The sequence below is a fragment of the Tamandua tetradactyla genome, chromosome 20 (genome assembly GCF_023851605.1).
Source record: "Tamandua tetradactyla isolate mTamTet1 chromosome 20, mTamTet1.pri, whole genome shotgun sequence".
NCBI classification, from domain to species: Eukaryota; Metazoa; Chordata; class Mammalia; order Pilosa; family Myrmecophagidae; genus Tamandua; species Tamandua tetradactyla.
The window spans coordinates 2,137,738-2,158,656 of record NC_135346.1 but is presented as its reverse complement, the minus strand read 5'-3'; the positions used below and the strand labels follow the sequence as shown (position 1 = coordinate 2,158,656).

The 20,919-nt window shown below is 39.5% G+C and overlaps 1 protein-coding gene across 1 annotated transcript in view; it reads left to right on the top strand.

Annotated features, from left to right (window-relative positions):
* ZNF354C (zinc finger protein 354C) overlaps nt 1–17,027 on the top strand; it is a 51,085-nt gene extending 34,058 nt beyond the window's left edge. Inside the window, exons 4-6 of the mRNA XM_077138262.1 lie at nt 3,954–4,080; nt 4,467–4,568; nt 9,917–17,027. Of these exons, the coding sequence (XP_076994377.1) occupies nt 3,954–4,080; nt 4,467–4,568; nt 9,917–11,241 (1,554 nt within the window). The 3' untranslated portion in view covers nt 11,242–17,027. The remainder of the gene's footprint in view (nt 1–3,953; nt 4,081–4,466; nt 4,569–9,916) is intronic.
* The last annotated feature ends 3,892 nt before the right edge of the window (nt 17,028–20,919 follow it).

Here is a 20,919-nt window from a genome sequence, read left to right as displayed (position 1 = left end):
TCCACCCTCTCCAAGCATTGGGCCTGCACCCAGGCTCTCTGCCAACTCTGGGGCACACACTCAACCCCTCCAGAGCAATGGGGTGGCTCCCCGCAATCCCCAGTTTATGCACTTCACCCTCTCTAAGGCCTGAGGTGGTACATTTCCTGAACAATGACACAGAAGGCCCACCCTCTGCGTCCAGGGTAAACTCACCCTCTCCACATGTGTGGGTCTGGCTCCAGAGCTTAAATCCTTTCTGGATAACTCAATCTCCAATCCTGGCTTTCTCTGAAATGGCTGGCTGCTTCCATGGTTTCTTTAAACCTCACATGGGGCCTATTCACTGGGGTCTCGCTTTCTGGAAGCCCAGAATTCTCATGACTATCAATTTCTGTCTAAAGCCTTATCAGAGGTATCTTTGGAGTCTACAGTCCTTTTGAAGCACTCCAGGCCTTCTCTATCAAGCTCCTCACAACTCTTTGAGAATCTTCCCCTTATCCATTCAAAACCCCATTCCAGCATGTTGTATTTGCAAACTGCAGCAGCACCCCACTTCTCCAGTACCAAATCTGTGTTAGTCTGCCAAAGCTGCCAGAATGCAACACACCAGAGATGGATTGGCTTTTAATAAAAGAGGATTTATTTAGTTAAAAACTTATGGTTCTTCAGAGGAAAGGCAGCTAAGTTTCATCTGAGGTTCTCTGTCAGTGGGAAGGCACAGGGTGGTCTCTGCTGGCCTTCTCTCCTGGCTTCTGGGTGCCACCAGCTTTCCTCGGGGTTATTTCTTTCTGCATCTCCAAATGTCTGGGCTGAGCTGGGAGGGCTGAGATGAGGTATGGCTGTGCTTCATTGAGCGGTCTGCTGACCTCTCTCTTTTAAGCCTCCAGCTAATTAAATTAAACATCACTCATTGCGAAAGGTACTCCCCTTAGCCAACTGCAGGTGTAATCAGCCATAGATGAGTCCACAAGCAACAGAACTAGGCACCATCACCTAGCCCAGTTGACACCTGAACCTAACTACCACAGCAGGATCTCATGTCACCTGTTCTAGTCCCAACAGAGCCAGACAGCTCTTCCAAAGAGGCCATCTCCCCCACCTAAAATACAAGTAAATATGGAATTACTGTATATCAGAGTTTTTTTTTTTTGACTGCTTAACATCTAAACAAGCTTCCTTTGTTTGTGGAATTCCCTTCTTTTTGACTCTTCATAGAAGACATAGCCCAGCTCACATTCTAGAAGCTAAAATCATCACAAACTTGCTTTCCCAGCCTCCCTTACAGATGAGGTACAGACGTGTGACCCGGCATGGGCAGTCAGTTGTGCATGCCATAGACCTTGAGACAGAAGCCAGGGGTGCAGAGAAATGAACAATGTCCAGTAACCTCTGATGCTTGTTGGCAGTAGTGGTCTTGAATTTCTAGAGAAAGGAGGGGGAATGAAACAGCAAAAGAAGTGTTTCTCTAGTGCTAGTGAAAGTGCTGGTAAAGTTGTACCTCTTTCTCGTCTGTGACAGCAGCAGCTGTGTTCTCACCAGTCTGGTTTTCCAGGGTGATACTCGCTGTGGTCCAGAATTTTGCCTGGCTGCCTTTGCTTTTTTTCATTTTTCAAGACTAGTGATGTCACCCTCCCGGGGACGTTAGTGCTACTCCATACTTTTCTTAAAAACTCCCTTTTCCATGTAAATGAGCCAAGTTACATCTCAAGGTCCGGTGATAGATACTGAACATAATCCCAACCTGTTTCACTTTGCTAATGCTTGTGGAATACAACATACCAAAACTGGATTGGTTTTTATGAAGAGGACTTATTAAGTGACAAGTTTACGGTTCTAAGGCCATGAAAAATGTCCAGTGTCCAAATTAATTCATCCAGAGAAAGATGCCTTACCTCTGAAGAAAGCTGATGGCCTCCAGTGTTTCTCTTGTCACATGGGAAAGCCCATGGCAGCTTCTGCTTTTCTTCTCTCCTGGCTTCTCATTTCAAACAGCTCTTTCAGCTCCCGCGCATCTTTCTGACTTCCCCTGGGGCGTCATTCTTCTACATCTTCAAACATCTGTGTCTAGATGTCTGCTCTGTTTATCAGCTCTGAGCACTCTCTCTGTCAGTTCTTTTAAGATTCAAGTAAACTATTAAGATTCACCTTGGATGGGCAGGGTCACAGCTCCTTGGAAATAATCTAATCAAAAGGTCCCACCCTTTCTGTCCAGACTGGCCTTGGTTTCATTTATACAGAACTCGCAATAGACTTATTGGTTTTCCATGCAGCACACAGGGATCACAACCATCAGACTGTAGGACCTTCCACAAATCCCTTATGGATAACTCCATCTCCAATCCTGGCTTGTGCTGAAATGACTGACTGGTTCCATGTTTGGTCAGATCTTCATATGGGGCACTTTTCTCTGGAGTCTCACGTTCTGGAAGCTCAGAATTTTTCACACCGTCAGTTTCTGGTTTTATTGTACCCAGGAGTTCAGTTCTCTGCATATCCCTTTCCTTTTGCATTTTACTGTAGAGTGCAAGAAGCAGCCAGGCTTCGTTTAGTTTGGGAATTTCCTCAGCTGAGTATCCCAGCTTGTTGCTTTCAAATTCTCCCTTCCATCCAACACTAGGATTCAGTTTTGCGAAATTCTCTGCCACTTTAAAACTTGAGTCACCTTTCTTCCATTTTGCAACAACACATTCATTTCTGTCTAAGGCCTTATTGGAAGAACCTTTAGTGTCCATATTTCCACCAACAGTCTTTTCAAAGCAATCCAAGCCTTTCCTGTTCACCTCCTCACAGTTCTTCCAGATTCTTCCCCTTAGCCATGTAAAAAGCCATTCCAACATGTTTGGTATTTGAAGAACACGGCACCCCACTTCTCTGATATCAGAATCTATTTTTGTTTGCTAAAGCTGCTGGAAATGGAATACACCAGAAATGGATTGGCTTCTACACAGGGGACTTATTAAATTATAAGTTCTCAGCTCTGAGGCCCTAATAATGTCCAAACTAAGGTATCCAGAGAAAGATATCTTACCCCTGAAGAAAGGCTGATGGTGTCTGGGGTTTCTCTGTCACGTGGGAAAGGACACAGGGATGTCTGTTATCCATCTTTCCTGTCTTCTGGTTTCACAACAGCTCTTTGAGCTCCTGTGAAGACTTTCTGGCTTCCCCTGGAGCATATCCTTCTGCAGGTTCAAATGTCTGTGTCTAGGTAGCTGCTCTCTATGTCAGCACTGAGTTTTCTCTTTCCATGAGCTCTTTTAAGGACTCCAGTAAACTAATCAGTGACCCACCTTGAGTGGTTGGAGTCACAGCTCCATCAAATCAAAAGGTCACACTCAACATTTGAGTGGAAAATATCTCCATGGAAACAATCTAATCAAAGGGTCCCTCCCTACAGTATTGAATCAGGATTAGAAGAACAGAGCTTTTCTGGGGTACAAAACAATTTCAAGACAGCACAAATAATCTTCTTCATAGAATTGTTATGAGACTTATGTACTCATTGTTAACTGGTATTATATTTATTTGCTTTATGCCTCAGAAATTCTTTTGTTTCTATTCTGCTGATAGTATTTTATCTAGTTTTCCAGGATTGCTCTAAATATATTATTTTTTTCTTTCATTTAATTTGAATTTTCAGTGGAAGGAGGGAAGTAAATGTAAGTGTTCCATCACTTTAAAAGATTCCAGGCTGATTAAAATTCTCCATTGGTAGGGATTTTGCCTTATTTTTTACCTGCCCCCACAACATCTGACATGAGTCTTCGTTCTCTTTCAGTATTCAATAAACATTTGCTGTGTAGTTGATTGGTGACCCTATCCCCAATAGCTAACTACTTGCTATGAAATGTTTAGAGTCCTTAGTCATTCCAAAATTGCTTACTGTGCACTCCATTGTCATCGTCTTCCTGGGTATGCCTGTGGCCATGTAAGAATATGGCCCTGGGTGATTTGGAATGGCTTTGCTGTTACAGGAGTCGGTGACATTTAGGGATGTAGCTGTGCTTTTCAGCCAAGAGGAGTGGCTGCACCTGGACTCTGCCCAGAGAACCTTGTACCGGGAGGTGATGCTGGAAAACTACAACAACCTCATCTCATTGAGTAAGGTGGTTTTGTCTGTAATGAAGAATCTGCTATAGTAATACCTTAGCTCCCTCTTTTGGCTTCACAGTCTGAAAGTTTTACACCCTGCTGTGCCCCTCTGAAGGGTTGAAGTTGTGTAGAGTTAAGATTGTGTGTGTTTGCTGTGATACCCATAATACTGTACTTCCCCCCTTATTCTGCCCTTCCTCCCAATACATGTGTTCATTGCAGTTTCCCAATGACAAGATCCCAATTTAGACTCTGAGAAACATATGGAACTCCCATTTTAGAGGCTTCGTGGCCAGAGCCCTATGGTCTTTCTGAACTGAACCTGCCCGCCCTCCACATCCACCTGGAAAGCTGCAGCAGCTCCTCTGAAGTGCTCGTTCCATTTCCTTCCTCAGGAGCAGAGATTCCATCGTCAATGCCAAGGCTGATCTACCAGTTGGAGCAAGGAGAAGATCCCTCTGTGGCGGAAAGAGAAATACCTAGAGACACCTGTTGTGGTGAGTGAGTGCACCTCTCCGCAGAAATGAGCATTCTGTAGAGGGGCAGGTCATGTGGAGACAGCACTCTGGGAACTTTCTTAGAAATTCTGAGCCCTGCTGGAATGCTCAGGGTCACCTGGCAAGAAGCTCTTTTGGTTATAATGCATCAAGAAAGTTCTTACCTTGGCATCTTTCTGATACCATTCTTGAGAATGAGAAGCAAAGCGTTTTTTGTTTTATCTAGCTGACACAACTTCCTGCATTCTCTATCCCTTTGCCTTTTTCTGTAACCTCACTTACTTTCTTTCTAACATCTTTAACCATTTGCTCTCCAGTTTCTATTCTATCTTAATTCACACATGTTCATGTCTGACAGATTTTAAATATTCCGCATTTAAATGCTCTGTTGGTACATTTTGAGTTCTTTACTATTTTTTCATTTCTTTCATCGACATATACTTTAAAGTATCATCATCTCTGTCTTCTTAACTCACATTTTTCTTATCTCCTCAGAGATTGGGCTTGCATCTCCCAGAATTATATTCAACCAGATAGATGTCAGGAAAGTAATCACTGTATTCTTTCTGGCCCATGGGCCAGCAACCTTTTCCTATAAAGTGCCAGAGAGCAACTGTTTTTGGCTCTGTGGACCATATGGTCTCACCCCTGTCCTTATAGCACAGAAGCAGCCAAAGACAGTACTGAAGTGACAGGGTAGGGCAGTGTTTATAAAACTTTATTTACACGAACTGGTACAGCAGCTGAATTTGGCCCCACAGATCTGTTGCTAGCTGACTCCTTTTCTAACCTATACTAGTCTAATCTTGCTTAATGTAATCAATATTTACATAAAACTGTAGATTGTTAGAGTTGGAGGAGCACTTAAAGATTACCAAATTTGGATATCGTTTTTGTATTTGAAAAACAGAGAATCAGAGAGTTTAAAATACTTTGTTCACAGAGCTAGTAAGCTAAAATGCAGAGTGATGGAAACCTAGATTACCAGTGTCATTACTTTTATTTTTTTTAAGTTATTATCTTTTAAAATTATTTTACCTAGAGCATCCAAATATAATCACTGTAACTGTTTATAACCAGTACCATTTCTTTCACCATGTGACTTCCAGATTTGTCAATATTTTGCTTCTGTCTTTGATATTTGACCTTTAATCTTTGAGCCTTGCCTTCATTAGCATCTCTTTCCCCTCATTCTTTATTAAAATACAGTTTTCTCCAGATAGGCATCCAGCATAGCATCTCGGAGCCTGGATTGCATATAGGCATTCCTAACGTCTGGTTGCCCACCCACACCACCTACAAGCCTTAGGACTTCACACAAGTTACTTAGCCTCTCGGAGCTTTTCTTCCTCATCCACCTCCTGTGCCAGCAGGATGATCTTTTTGAGCATATATTAATCCATAAGAGACTTCATTGTTTCCCCATTATCCATGGAGTAAGGTAGAATTCCTCAGTGTTGCAGTAAACATATTTTATCGCCTGTTCCCAGCCTTATCACTGGCCACTTAAGCTACAATTCCGTGTCCTGGCCACGCTGTGTACTCATTTTTATGTTATTTCTTTAGCTTGAATTACTTCCTCCATCTTGAAAACTGGAAAACTATCCTTCAAGATCCATCTGCCCGGAAAATTCCATCTTTTATCTGTAACCCTTTTCTTTCCCATTTCCCAATCAGCATTAATTTTTCCATCATCTGTGTCTGTGTAACAATTTATCCAGTGACTTGAACACATTCATTATACAGTAGCTATCATAATGAAGTTTAGTTATTTTTTTCAATATTTAGTTTCTTCATTAGATTGAGCCCATTGAGAGGAGAGACCAAGTGTTTGGATTATGTGACTCTGGCATCTAATATATTGCATTTAATTAAGATTTGTTGAACTTGGTTTAATTGCATCTATGATTGGCCTCAGTGTCGTTGAGCCTCACATCAGTCCATCTAGGCTAGTGGAGCCACATCATCTTTCAGACTCCGTTCTGTCCTCGGATCCCACCTGCATCTTTTACAAACATGACTATTTACTTTCTTCTCATTATCTGCCCACAGATTTATGTCTCCTGTTTTCTATCTTCTCCCTCTGTCAGTAGTTCAGGAACTGTAAGTTTGGCTTCACCCTGCTTAATTAAAATTTTAACTAATTCCTGCTTGGATTTCCTTCTTTAGTCACAAAAGCCTCCCCTAGCTCCACGAGTGGCTCTTGGCTGTGGTGGGGCTGGGGCCTGAGCTTTACAACTTTCCTTTTCTTAATTGTATTTATTATAAATTTTCCATTTTAGCCATTTTACGTGTACATTCAGTGGCATTAACTACATTTACAGTGTTGTGCTATCATCACCTCCCATTACCAAAACTTTCTCGTCACTCCAAGCAGAAACCTTGCACCCAGGAAACAATGACTCCCCATGCCCTACCCCCTAGCAGCCCCTGAGAACTTCTACTTTACTTCTTGTCTCTGTGATTTGCCTGTTCTAGATATTTCATTTAAGTGGAATAATTTCACAACTTCATGGCTCCTTATGACTAAATAATATCCCGTCATATGGATAGACCACATTTTGTTTGTCCATTCATCTGTCAATGGACAGTTGGGTTGTTTCTACCCTCTGGCTGCTGAGGATAATGCCACATGAACATTGCGATGCAACGATCTGTTTGAGTCCCTGCTTTTCAATTCCAGGAGTGGGATTGTTAGACCGTATTTGATGTTGGGCATCAAATGTTTTTAAAAGCTTCCCGGGAACTCTAACGTGCAGGGTGGAGACCCACTGGCCCAGAATGCAGGCAGCTGGACTTTGGCCCCCAGGGGTCTCTAAAGGTCCTTTCTTTTCCGGGTCTACAAAATCAAGAAACAAAAATTGACTCAGTGACACCCTGGCCTGCCCCTCACCAGGGTCCTGAGGGTCTCTCTGCCAGGAACAGCTGGAAAACACTTTGAATCCTTGTAACTGGGTCCCATCAGGGTCCCCCCTGACAGCCATGGAGGTGTGCATGGGGGGTGGGTTGTCAGAGTCTGCGAGGACCCCGTGATCTGGCCCTGGAACATGACTCCTGAGTCCCAGTAGGACCTTGGGTGGGTCATGGGTTCTCTTGGTTCCGTACGGGAGAAAAGCCCACATGGGATGACACCCGGCCCTTGGCTGGGTTCAGGGTGAGTGGCAGGCAGGCCTCTCGCTCAGGGGCCAGCTGGGTCAGCATTGACCCCTGAGAGGACAGCTTCCCAAAAGTGCTACTTCCCCAGGCTTGTTTCCTCATCAGTAAAATGCATATGTTAATTCTACCAGCCTCACAGCCCTGAGGTTAGGTTTGAATGAGAGAAAACATGCAACACATTTAGAGCAATGCCTGGCGCGTGGAAATAAAGCTGGCTGTTGTTTGTCTCCCCCCCCCAAAAAAACAGGTTTGTTTTTCCCCACAGATGACTTGATCAGACTGTCTTCCTGTCTCCCTGACTGGGTCCTCTTTTTCTTTATCAAAATCCATTCCACCTTTACTGTCCAAACTCCTTCATTAAACCATTCTTTACAAGTAGCTGATATTGGTTTCTTCCAATATCTCTTCTTCCAATATCTATCTTCCAATATCTTCCAATTCTCTGAACCTCAAACCTAAGCTCACAGTCTAGGCTTTTCATGTAATGGCAAAATGGATTATTGTTTGGTCACTTATGTATTTCATAGTCTCGTTGCTTCTGATTGTTCAGTAGTGACTGAGTCTCAGGAGTCCAGCGTCAGAAAGGAGAATCACTTTTCTGTTCATCTCTAAGGTTACCTGCTCTTCACAATAGTTGTCCCAGCTTAAATCACCCTATTCCATTAGTTCTTTTCCATTTTTGTTTAAGACATTTTGACTGCATACTTGTCCTCTGCATAATGATTGCCAGATAAGCATAATTCATGTCCACTGTTCTCCTTGAACAAACATTTTAATTATTTTAACGTACCTTGTATATGTAAGTTAAGTAATAGAATGGGTGATATAAATAAATGTTTTAAAAATTGTAATTAGAAGATAGTTTGAGCTTAAAGCTTAAGAAGTTTTTTGTAGAAAAATAGGATTAGAATATTATAGTAGATTTCTGGATGGGCAGAGAAGGTCATATTGTGCTTAACTGGATTTTTAAAAGTGAAAATACCTGGATAAATCCTTGAAAATCCAAACAGTCATCCCATGGGTATCATTAGCTAAGAGAAGTTATATCCTTTTTTTTTGTTCCTGTCTAGTTTTTCAATTAAAGAGCTCAATACAATATCTAATTACTAAAGCTGATTGGATTAAGCAACAGTTTATTAGCAGTAATAACCCCAGTTCACTAGCTTATTTATGTAAACACACTTATCTAATTATAATTCTCTCATTTGAATCTATTTCAGTTATGGATTAATGAAATCCAGGTTTTAAAGTTCTTTAGAATCAGCTCAAGCCAAATCTTTTAGAGTCAGAGGTGAGCTTGGGTCTTGGGCATATTTCAAAACTTCAGGACTTGTTGACTTCAAATGCCTTTGCAGACTTTCATTGCTCCAAAGGTTTCTACAAAGAGAATTCAGCCTTCTGGTAGGAGCTTGTTAGAAGACATGAACATGATTTTTCCACATGATCAAATAAAACAGGGGAGTGGTGGGAGCATAGTATGAAAAAATTGTTATTCCTCCAATAACAAGGGTTAGATTGTTACATGTGGTGTGTTTATTCCATATTTTTCCTCTCCTATGTAATCAGCATCTTAAATTTAGATCAGATATCCTCAAAGTAGTCATGCTTCAGGGATGTTGTAATTTTTAAAAACTGAATATCTTCTTTTTAACACTTTCCCCTCCCACAGAACATACCATGAAATCACAATTGTTTTGTATTAGGTTTTAGAAAGAGCATGGGAAAAAATATAAGAAAGCAGAATTTTAACTGTGAGTAGCAAGGCAAAGGGGAAAGTAAAGATAAGTATCCACTTCATTGCCTAGTACATTCAGAGTGGGCAATAAGGATAAACTGAAGTATCCAATAGTACCACCATACGGGCTTTACAACCTGAACTTTACATCTTACATCTTCTTGTATTCTCATACACTTCCATCTGTCCTTCTGTGTCAAACTGTATTTCTCCCAGGATGCAGTCTCTTCATTTTCAGTGTTAACTTGCCATGTGCGCTTTCCCACACTACTTACTTAGCCTTTCCTTTGTCTTTCCATTATTCCATCCTCTTGTCCTCCGGATTCAAGCCCTTATTTGAGATCAGATGGTATAAATAGTCTTTTACTTTTATTACCAATTTCATTGTCTCCCTAGTACATCAGTCTATCTTTTTCTTCCAGAACGGGACGGCATTAATACTTCTGATTCATTTCAGATTTCAAGATTTGGCCTGAAATAGAAGCATTTCCTCCCCCACAGAACATTGTTATAGAAGAAACATCTCAGGAAATAATAACGAAAAATTCTACTAAGTATGGTCAAAAAGACATCAGATTTGGAGAAACTTTGGAATTTGAGACCTGGTTAAAACGGGAGCAACAGACGAACTGTCTCAGGCAAACAATAGACTTACACAGTAGAGCCACCTCTGGAAATGGAAACCATGCAGGTCTTGACTTGGGGAAATGCTTATTTTTAAATACAATTATTGTTTCACAGCAGAGTATTCCTATAGAAGGGATACCCAATATATATTATACCTTTGGGACAGATTTTGAACAGAATTTTGATCTAATGAAATGCTTCCAACTTTACCCAGGAGTAACACCTCATATTTATAATGAATGTGGGATGAGCTTCAACCAGAGTCTCCTACATCTTGAACACCCGAGAATTAATTCTCATGAGAAACCCTACAAATGTAGTGAATGTGGGAAAACCTTCAGCCACAGATCATTCCTTCTTGCCCATCAGAGAATTCATACTGGAGAGAAACCTTATATATGTCAGGAGTGTGAGAAAGCATTTAGCAGTAGTTCAGCTCTTATCAAACATCTGAGAGTACATACTGGAGAGAAACCCTATCAATGTAAGGAATGTGGTAAAGCCTTTAGCCAGTGTTCAACCCTTACTGTACATCAGAGAATTCACACTGGAGAGAAACTGTATAAATGTGACAAATGTGAGAAGGCGTTCAATTGTAGAGCAAAACTTCATAGACATCAAAGGACCCACATAGGTTTGAAATCCTATAGATGTAATGAATGTGGGAAAAGTTATAGCCAGTTTACATCCTTGGTTGAACATCAGAGACTTCATACTGGAGAACAGTTGTGTAAATGTATGGAATGTGGGAGAACCTTCACACGCATCTCGACCCTTATTGAACATCAGCGAATTCATACTGGACAGAAACCCTATCAGTGTAATGAGTGTGGAAAAGCCTTCAACCAGTATACTTCCTTTAATGAACATCGGAAAATTCATACTGGGGAAAAACTTCATATATGTGGAGAATGTGGGAAAGCTTTTGGTTGCAAATCCAACCTTTATAGGCATCAGAGAATTCATACTGGAGAGAAACCCTATCAGTGTAGTCAGTGTGGTAAAACTTTCAGCCAGTATTCATTCTTAACTGAACATGAAAGAATCCATACTGGAGAGAAACTCTTTAAGTGTATGGAATGTGGGAAAGCCTACAGTTATAGGTCAAACCTTTCTAGACACAAAAAAGTTCACAATGAAGAAAAAACTTTATAAATGAAAGGAATATGGGAAACTATTCACCTACAGCCCCACCTTTACTTAAATTCATCTTTCAAATAATCTAAGACTTCTCACTGAAGAATAATCAGGGAAATAATAAATAGGGCACAACTCCTAAGAGATTTCATTGATAGATGAAAATACCAAGAGGACAGTCTTACAACCCTTTTATAAGAACCATTAAATTCCATGATTTCTCAAAACCCAAAATATTTTAATTCATAGAAAAAATGTAAAAGCTAACTTTAAAACATCAAAAATAGTTTTCTCTCATTAGATTTATTCCCATTCTAAAAGTAAGCTACTGTTTGTCAGTTTTCTTTAAAAAGCAGTCATTGTGATATTATAAATAATGCAAATACATGTGGGGCCTTATTTTTTAAATGGTAGGCATAGGAAGGACTCCTTTTCATAAAGAGAAGCTAAAGAGAGAGAATTCTTTAAATTCAACTTTTTCATATGAAAATAATCCAGCTCACTTTTTATGCATTGCCCCTAATCAGCAAGTTATATAGAGATACATATATACACATGCCAATATGTGTACATGTACACATTCTGTCGAAATGTATGTACAGTTTTCAAAAGTCCTTGATGATAGTAAAAATGCATTTTTCTTGAATTTACTGTTGAAAATTAAAATTTTCCCAAATGGCGGTTCTCTTCTTTCCAACTCCCATGCTATTTATTTATTTGGTACGACCCTGTCTTACTGAAAGAGTCTTATTGATTGATGTATTACAGAAGGTGGCAGTAAGGAAGCAAATGGAGAAACTGTCATGATAACACTTGATTTGTTGCAAAATGTATATATTTGACAGAATCTCCAACTGAGATTTTAGCTTAGTGTTACTAGCTCTTCATTTTACAGTGAATAAACTGAGTTTAGTGGGCATGGAAAAAGCTAGAATCTAAGTTTAGGCTCCAGTGTCCTGCAGTAATTTAAAGTTAATTTTCAACCTCTTGTCCCAGAACAATTCTTTTGTGTTAAATTAACCATTGCAGTGACTTAATATTTTGGTCTGTGAGGTTTTCTCCTCATTTTAATAATAATGATTGAATTAGAGCCATGTCCATCCTTTATTATTTTTTTTAATCCTTCCTTTATTTTACAAGTTCCTGCTTATTCCTGTTCTTTTTATAACTGCTCTAGTATCCTCAAACCCAGCTGAAGTCCAGATGCTGTAATTGCTTTGAAGGATTTCATTAGAAGGTTGGGTTTTTGTTTGGTTTTGGTATACATCTTTCTGAAATTATTTTCTGTAAATAAGTGGATACCTTATTTTTAAACATTGTATTCATCAGGTCAAATTGGCTATCCAAGTTTTCCACCACTTTAAGATACCTTTCATATTCCATTTGGGCCTATTTCTTCCAATTGTATGTGTGACTTTCATAATTAGTATTATTTAAAAATTATCTTAATTTGGTTAATAGAGCCTTCTGCCTGAGGAAGGGTTTTAGAATTAAATAGACTCAAGTGTACAGCATAATATAATTCCTAATTCATTTGTTTTAATTCATCAGAAAGCATCTTTTTATACGTTTGATTATATTTACAAGGAAAGTGAAACTTTTAAAAAGACCTCACTATTCAGCAATGTATACAGCCATTTGCAAGGTAGTGTAGATAAAAATATTTGTTATCCAGCTGCGGTTAGTATGCTTTCTACCCTGATTTTGGTTTCTAAATAATATTCCACATCAGGCAACTTGGAGAAATGACTTCCGTGTGTGGAATAGTGAAAGCATCAAATGTACCTGGAATGTTTTTATGAAAAAAAAAGGAAGACTTCATTTAGCTCCTATTAAGATAATGTCAGAAGAGCAGAGGAGCCAACCTGAAGGAGCTGCCACTGCCAAATTTGGGACGGCTTAAACATCAAGAATAAGAAGAAACTAATGGATTATGTCATGAAGTAAATAAATACATGATAAAAATAGAAGAAAAGGAAAGGTATAATAATTATTTGAAGAATGTCATTTTTTAATGTACATGGGATGATAGATTTAGAAAAATCACCATTTTACAACCTTTAGTGCAAGTAAGTCAGGAAAAAATTATCAGTGAATGGTGAAATTCATTAGGTGAAGGATTTTTAGAGAATAATACTTGCATGGTGTCTGTGCTGGTTTGAAACTGTTATGTACCCCAGAAAAGCCCTTTTCTTCTAATCCAATCTTCTGGGGTCAGACCTCTTGTTGGGTGGGACCTTTTGATTAGGCTGTTTTCATGGAGATGTGACCTACTCATTTGTGGGTTGAACTTTAGGTTATCTCCATGGAGATGTGGTCCGGCCCATTCAAGGTGGGTCTTAATCCACTTACTGGAGTCCTTTAAAAGGGAGACATTTTGGAGAAAGCACAGATGCTTGGAGAGCTGACAGCAGACATTTTGAGACAGAATGCCCTGGGAGATGCTAAAGAAGAACTCACAGAAGCCATGAGAGCCATTTTAAGACCAAATCAGGAGAGAAGGGCCAACAGACGTCGCCATGTGCCTTCCAGTATGATAGAGAAACCTTGGAGGTGATTGGCCTTTCCGAAGTGAAGGTATCCTCTTTTGATGCCTTTATTTGGATATTTTTCTGGCTTTAGAGTTGTAGTTTATAACTTAATAAATCCCCTTTGTAAAAGCCAATCCACTTCTGGTATATTTCATTCTGTCAGTTTTAGCAAACTAAAAGTGTCAAAGGATCTGATACTTACCAGTTAGAAAATAAATATACCTTTGTAATGGAGAGACTTGGCAGTCAAAGTTTCACTAATAGTGGGACCTGTTTATGGATCCTGATGAGATGCAATATGGAGCATATACCATCATCTCTGATGGATTCTGACTATAAATCAAAGCATCTTTCCTATACTTATCTTTCTGTTTAAAAGAAATACAAGTAGCAAGTAGAATCACATAAGGAACTAACCATACAGATTCAGAGTTTGGGAATTCTGCAAGGCAACTAATCTGGACTCTTGAAAACCCATGTAATAAAACAAAAATGGGTTCTTCCAATTATGTTACTCAAAGGCATAACCAAATTCAAGGTGTGATCCTTAATTGGCTTCTGAATCATAAAATACAAAATAAATACAAAAGACATTATGGGGGATAATCGGGGAAATATGAAGATGAAATGAGTGTTGGATAATATTGTATGCTTAGTTTTCCTAGAAGTGATATTGATATTGAGGTTATTTAGGATAATGTTCTTAGGAAATGCATGTAGAAGTTTCTAAGTTTGAAAATTCATGATGTGTGCAACATTTTCAAATAGTTTTTCTGAGAAAGCCCAACATGAAGCAAGCATGTAAAAAATAATTCAACTATTAAGTCATTGTGGAGTATGTAGATATGTTCATTGGTCATCCTTTGAGCTTTTTTTGTGTCTTTGAAACGTTTAATAAAGAGTTGACATAAACTGATTGGGTTATTATGAGTCTGTCATAATTCTGTATACTCTCAGAAAGTTTCTAAGAATTAATTCTCTAGGGGTATAATCACTGGAAATAAAATTACTTTGGGTCCTGTTCCAGATGAATTTAGGGTGGAGTGTGCTTACCCCATTTTATCTTTCCCACCAAGTGTAACTGAAAACCCTAGAAAGATGCATTGAACAACTGTCTGAGAACCCTGAGAAGTAATGGGTATGGGCAAATTTGGGAAGGAAACCAGAATTGGAAATAAAGGTTATCTGGCACTCCCAGGCATTCCTTGGGTGAAGACTGGTGACTGAGCAGGTACTTAAATCTTTGCGTAAGTGGAACCTGTCTGGGTCCAGAGGATCTGTGGGCCTGAGACACGGGAAAATCCCCTTTGTTTTCCTCGTCACCTTCCATGTTGCTGCTTGGACCTGGAGGTAGCTGTGTCCATGAGATGTGTAGCAAAATGGAGAATCGAAAGCCTTGGATTTCTCACCAGAAAACCAGGAAAGGGGAGCAGACCCCAGGATCTGGAATGTATCAGAGTGGACACTTTTAGAAAAGGAAGCTTAGGAAAGTGATATCATAAATTTTGATAGGAAATTCTGTTCTAGCCCTGACTAGAATTTGCATGCATGGAAAGATAAGACCTTAACAGGATAAACCATTGCCCAGGTCTGTTATTGACCACATGGGGTAGATCCAAATAGGGCTCACTACAAGTGCTTTGAAAACTAAACTACAGCCCACGGAATATGGACTGGAAGTTGCAAACTAAACTAAGCAGGCCAGTTGCCTGCTGAAAAGAAAATAATATATATGTCTATATTCTCCAAGATGAATTAAATCCAGTCTCATAATTTTCAAAACATTCAGGATGCAATGCAGAATTATGTGATGTGGAAAAACAAAGTTTTCAACTCATGAAGATAAAAAACAGACACCAATCTCAAGACAGATGTTGGAATAAGAGACAAAGACTTTAAAGTGGGTATTATTACAATGCTTCCAGAAATGTGAATGTTCTTGAATGGAAATACTGAAATACTCAGCAGGAGAATAGATAATATTAGAAAAGGAACCAAATGGAAATGGTAGTAGCAGGATGAAGGTGACAGAAGAGTTAGTAAACTTGAAATTGATCAATATATTATTATCCAAAATGAAAAGAAAGAAAAAAAAGTATGATCATATCCATGTATGTTAGGAAAAGCATTTCAGAAAATTGAATATCCATTCATGGCAGAAACTCAGAAAATTAAGAAAGTGCATCTACAAAACATCCATAACTAGCCTAATAAACAATGATTAATAATCTTTCCTTTTAAGACCAGAACAAGTGATGGATGTCCACTCTGAACACATATTCAGCATTATACTTGAAGCCCTTGCCAGTGCAATCTAGGAAGAAAAAGATAAAGTCTCCATTCATAGATAAAATGATTGTCAACTTAGGAAATCCAAACACTCAACAGAACACTCAACAGAAAGCACGTAGAAGAGATGAGTTTAGCTTGCTCATGTGGTACACAGTCAATGCAGAAAAATTAACTTATATACTGTCAATGGGAAATGAATTTAAACAAATTACCATTTGTAATAACTCCCCAAAAAGAAAGGAAATGAAAAATATAGGTAAAAATGTAATAAAATAAGTTCAGTGTCTCTATGCTGAAAGCTGTAAATCCTAATGAATGACATTAAAGACAAAGATATCTCATATTTATGGATTGAAAGACAATTAAGATTTCAGTTATCACATTAATCTACAGATTAAATGCAATTCCAATAGGAATTTGAGCTACAAAATTTATCTACAGGGCAGTATGACGATGGCTCAGCAGGCAGAATTCTCACCTGCCATGCCAGAGACCCGGATTGGGTTCCCAGTGCCTGCCCATCCAAAAAAAAAAAAAAAGAGATTATTTACAAAAAATACAGGTAAGCTTATTCTAAAATTTATGTGGGAAGGTAAAGGGATTGCAGTTGTCAAAACGAGTTTTTAAAAAATAAAGTTGAAGGAAAACTACCCAACTTTTTAAGTCCTATTTTATAGCATAATCAAGACAGTGTATATTGTTGACGTGGATCCATTGAACAGAGAGTGTAGAAATAAAATGATGGGTTTAAGCAGATATCCTGATATTTGATGTGACTCCTTGAAGACATGGGGATTAATGCCCTACACGGGGCATGGGCTGGACTTAGTGACTCACTTTTTTTTAAATGCAATTTTATTGAGGTATATTCACATGCCATATAATCAAAGTATACAATCAGTGGTTCACAATATCATCAGAGTTGTGCATTCATCATCAGAATTGATTTTTGAACATTTTCGTTACTCCATAAGCAATAAAAATAAAAAAGAGCACCCAAAATATCATATACCCCTTTTGCCCCCTATTATTTTTCTACTTTTTGTCTTTATTTTCTTACTTATCTGTCCATACTCCGGAGAGAGTGAGTCATTCACAAGACTCACAATCACATGGTTGCACTGAAAACACTATGTAGTTGTGCAGTCTTCGAGAATCAAGGCTACTGGATTGCAGTTCACTGGTTTCAGGCATTTCCCTGTAGCTACTCCAATACTTTGAAAATTCAAAAGGGATGTCTATATAATGCATAAGAATAACTTCCAGAATGATCTATTTGAAATCTTTCAGCCACAGAAACTCTATTTTGTTTCATTATGATTCTGCCTTTTGGTCAAGAAATCTTTCTCAGTCCCACAATGCCAGGGCCAGGCCCATCCCTGGGAGTCATGTCCCACATTGCCAAAGAGATTTACACCTCTGGGAGACATGTCCCACATGGGGGTGAGCAGTGAATTTACCTGCGGAGTTGGCTTAGAGGCCACATCTAAACAAGAGGTCCTCTAGGAGTTCTCTCAGGCATTGTCATGAGTAGTCTTCATGTCTCGTTTGCAGGATTATGTTTCATAAGTCCCTCAAACGGACTTTGCAAGTACTTTTCTATCTTCTGCCCAGAGTACTCTAGAATGTATTGGGGCATCACACTATCCTGCACAAACCAACAAGATCTCACTCCCTATTCATGGCTCCATGTAATTATGGTGTTCGAATAGACTGTACAAATTAAAATAGTGTGCCGCAGAAGATATGAATTTTTCACCAAATAAACATCTCTTCCTTTGGTCTCACACAGAACTTGAAGTTTTAAAATACAGAGTGACTCACATTTTAATGAATAGAATATGGCAGAAGTGATGGTATGTCACTTAAAATACTTGGTTCAAAGGGGACTGGCTTCCATTTGATCTGTGCACTCTCAGATCACTCATCCTTTGAGAAGCCAGCAGCCATATCATGAGGACAGGCAACTTGCAGAGAGTTCTGTGTGGAAGGAACTGAAGGCCCTACCAACAACAGGGAACTGAGGTCTTCAATAATCATGTAAGCTTGGAAGCAGATCCTCCCTCAGTTGAGCCTTCAGGAAAGATTGCAACCCAAAAGCTTACCCCACAATGTGTGAGACAATGAACCAGAGACACCCAGCCAAACATCTGGAATCCTAACCCACATAAAATAGTGAGATAGTAAATGTTTGATGCTTTCAGTTGCTGAGTTTTGGGGTAATTTGTTATGCAACAATGGATGACTTATACGTGTTATTTTGACTGGAGGTGTGGTGTTTCCTTAACCAAAACTTAAAATGTAGAAATGACACATTTTAGGAAGAGCAGTAGTGTCAAGCTAAGTGGGTGTGTGCTAGAGAAAACATGAAGTGCCTTGAAGAAACTTATTAGAAGCCTTGGGGTCTTTTATAAGGCTGTAGATGAGAATTTGCAGAAAAGTGAGGTAAATCTTCCTTCAGAAAACTGAAGGAAGAATCCTCATTATGTAGTGGCAGACAGTTCAGCGACATTGTCACCTGCAGTGATGTGGGAAGAATGTGTCTATCGAATCTTGCTAAGGAGATACCCAGGCAGTGTTTATGGTGCCACCTTACTTCTTGTTGCGTATAGTACAATGTGAGGAGAGATATAAACCACAGGAAAGATTGTTAAAGTGCAGCCAGGACTTTATGGTTTTGGAAATTCTCAACCTCTCCAATACAGCAGAAGATGCTAAAGTTAAGTAGCTTCTAAGTAAAGATTAAATTCGGGCCACTGCATGGCTGTCATCCTCCTGTGATGAAACTCAAATATGAGTAATTTTTTTTTAAGATTTCAGAAAGATCTAAAGTGATGCCTCAGAGCACTTAAACAAAAAGCTCAGAAGATGTGAAGGATGTGTCTCACACATCTCGAGCACCACGTCACATTATCGTCATGCCTTCTTTCTCCTGGGCTTTGTGATAGTTTCTCAGTCTCTTAGTGTTTTTCATTACTGTGGTATTTTGAATAGTTTCGGTCACATGTTGTGTGGAACACCCCTCAGTTTGGGGTTGTTTGATGTTTTTCAGTTTAGATGGGAGCTACGGCTTTCAGGAGAGAATGACACAGAGGTGAAGTGTCCTCATTGCATCATATTGATGGATGCGTAGTAGCAGCATGACGACACTGGATGTTAACCTCGATGACCTGGTCAAAGTCGTGTTTGTCATTTTTTCCACTGTAAAGGCTGTCATTTTATTATTTGTAAATGTTCAGGTCCAGAACGGTTTCATGCAAAGCGTGGGCAAGAGCTACTGCAAGACTGAAAAACGTGCCAGGCACAGAAGAAAACAGATTTATTGTGACTTAGGAACAGAAGAGGTTCTCCAGTGGTGGCCAGTTGAGAGGAATAGTGTTCTGCAAGGAACAGGAGATGTGCAAGGACTAGTATATGATTTTCAAACACATTCCATATAGTATGAGAACATGGGGTCTCTAGTATAAAAACTAAAAGGGCCTGAAACCTGATGTTTTACTAGGATTGATATTTATCAGTAAGGTAAAATCAGTGCCATTTTTACATCCATGATTACATTCTTCCCCCTCTGGAGAGATTGTTTACTTTCTTGATGTTTGTCCTTGGCTAAAGCAGGTTTGTTATGGGCTGTGTAGGACAGGGCTTGGGGCCTGGGCCGCCACAGTTTACTGCCCTCTAACAGGGTGCACTTACCATAGGGCAGGCATTGTGTTCATATACCACAGCAATATAAAAAACAACAGGATAGTAGTAATCCAACATAGGAGACAGATAATCCTATAAAGAAATATCACCAAGGCTGAGTAAGAGAATTAAACTGAGTACAAAGGGACTCAGTAGATAATTGATCAAAACTGTAAATGTGCTCTTGCATATGATTTAAATCTTCTGAAGTATTTTGTGAGTGATCAGGAATATATACACAACATTCTGTGTTTATAAGGGCACAGGTTCCACCTTGTGCTGCAGTTAAAATGACTAAAGCCATTCTATTTTGTAAGACCAGTTTCCATAATAGGATGGAATCATCATTTGACAATGCTATTGGTAATTTAAGATTCCTTAAATGCGTGAGCTGTATAGTTGGCTAAGGCTGTTATATGCTTTTCAGCAACCATATGGCTGGTTTGAAACTGTTATCCCAGAAAAGCTACACTCTTTCAATCCTAATCCAGTTTGGGGGTGGGGGGGCAGGCCCACTGTTTGGGTGGGACCTTTTGATTAGATTATTTCCATGAAATACGTGGCCCTGCCCATTCAAGGTAGGTCTTGATTAGTTTACTGGAGTTCTTAAAGGAACAGAGACAGAGAGAGAGAGAGCTCAGAACTGACATAGAGAGCAGAGAAATGAAACCAAGACACAGATGTTTGGAGATGTTAAGCTACGAGATGAAATCCAGAGTTTGCACTGGGGAAGCTAAGTGAGGGCCCACAGATGCTTAGAATGAAAGCCACTGGAATCAGAAGCTGCAAGCAATGAACCAAGTGCAAGGACCAGCTGATGCCAGCCATGCACCTTTCCAGCTGACAGAGGTGTTCCAGGTACTGGCTGGCTTTCCTTGGAGAAGGTATCCTCTTGTTGGTGCTTTAATTTGAACATTTTTATAGCCTTAGAATTGCAATGTGTAACTTAATCAATTCCCTTTATAAAAGCCAATTTCTGGTACATTACATTCTGGCAGCTTTAGCAAACCAAAACACCATGGTAGCTCCCCCCGTGGCAAGAATAACCAATGAAACCACCAAGGGGTACACTTCACTCAATACTTAGATTTAACCATTTCCCCATTGCTAGGAGTGTGTGGTAAAGAATCAGTGTGGCAGAGACCTATGGCCACCCCCATGTACAGTGTCCTGCTCAGTTGTAAATAGG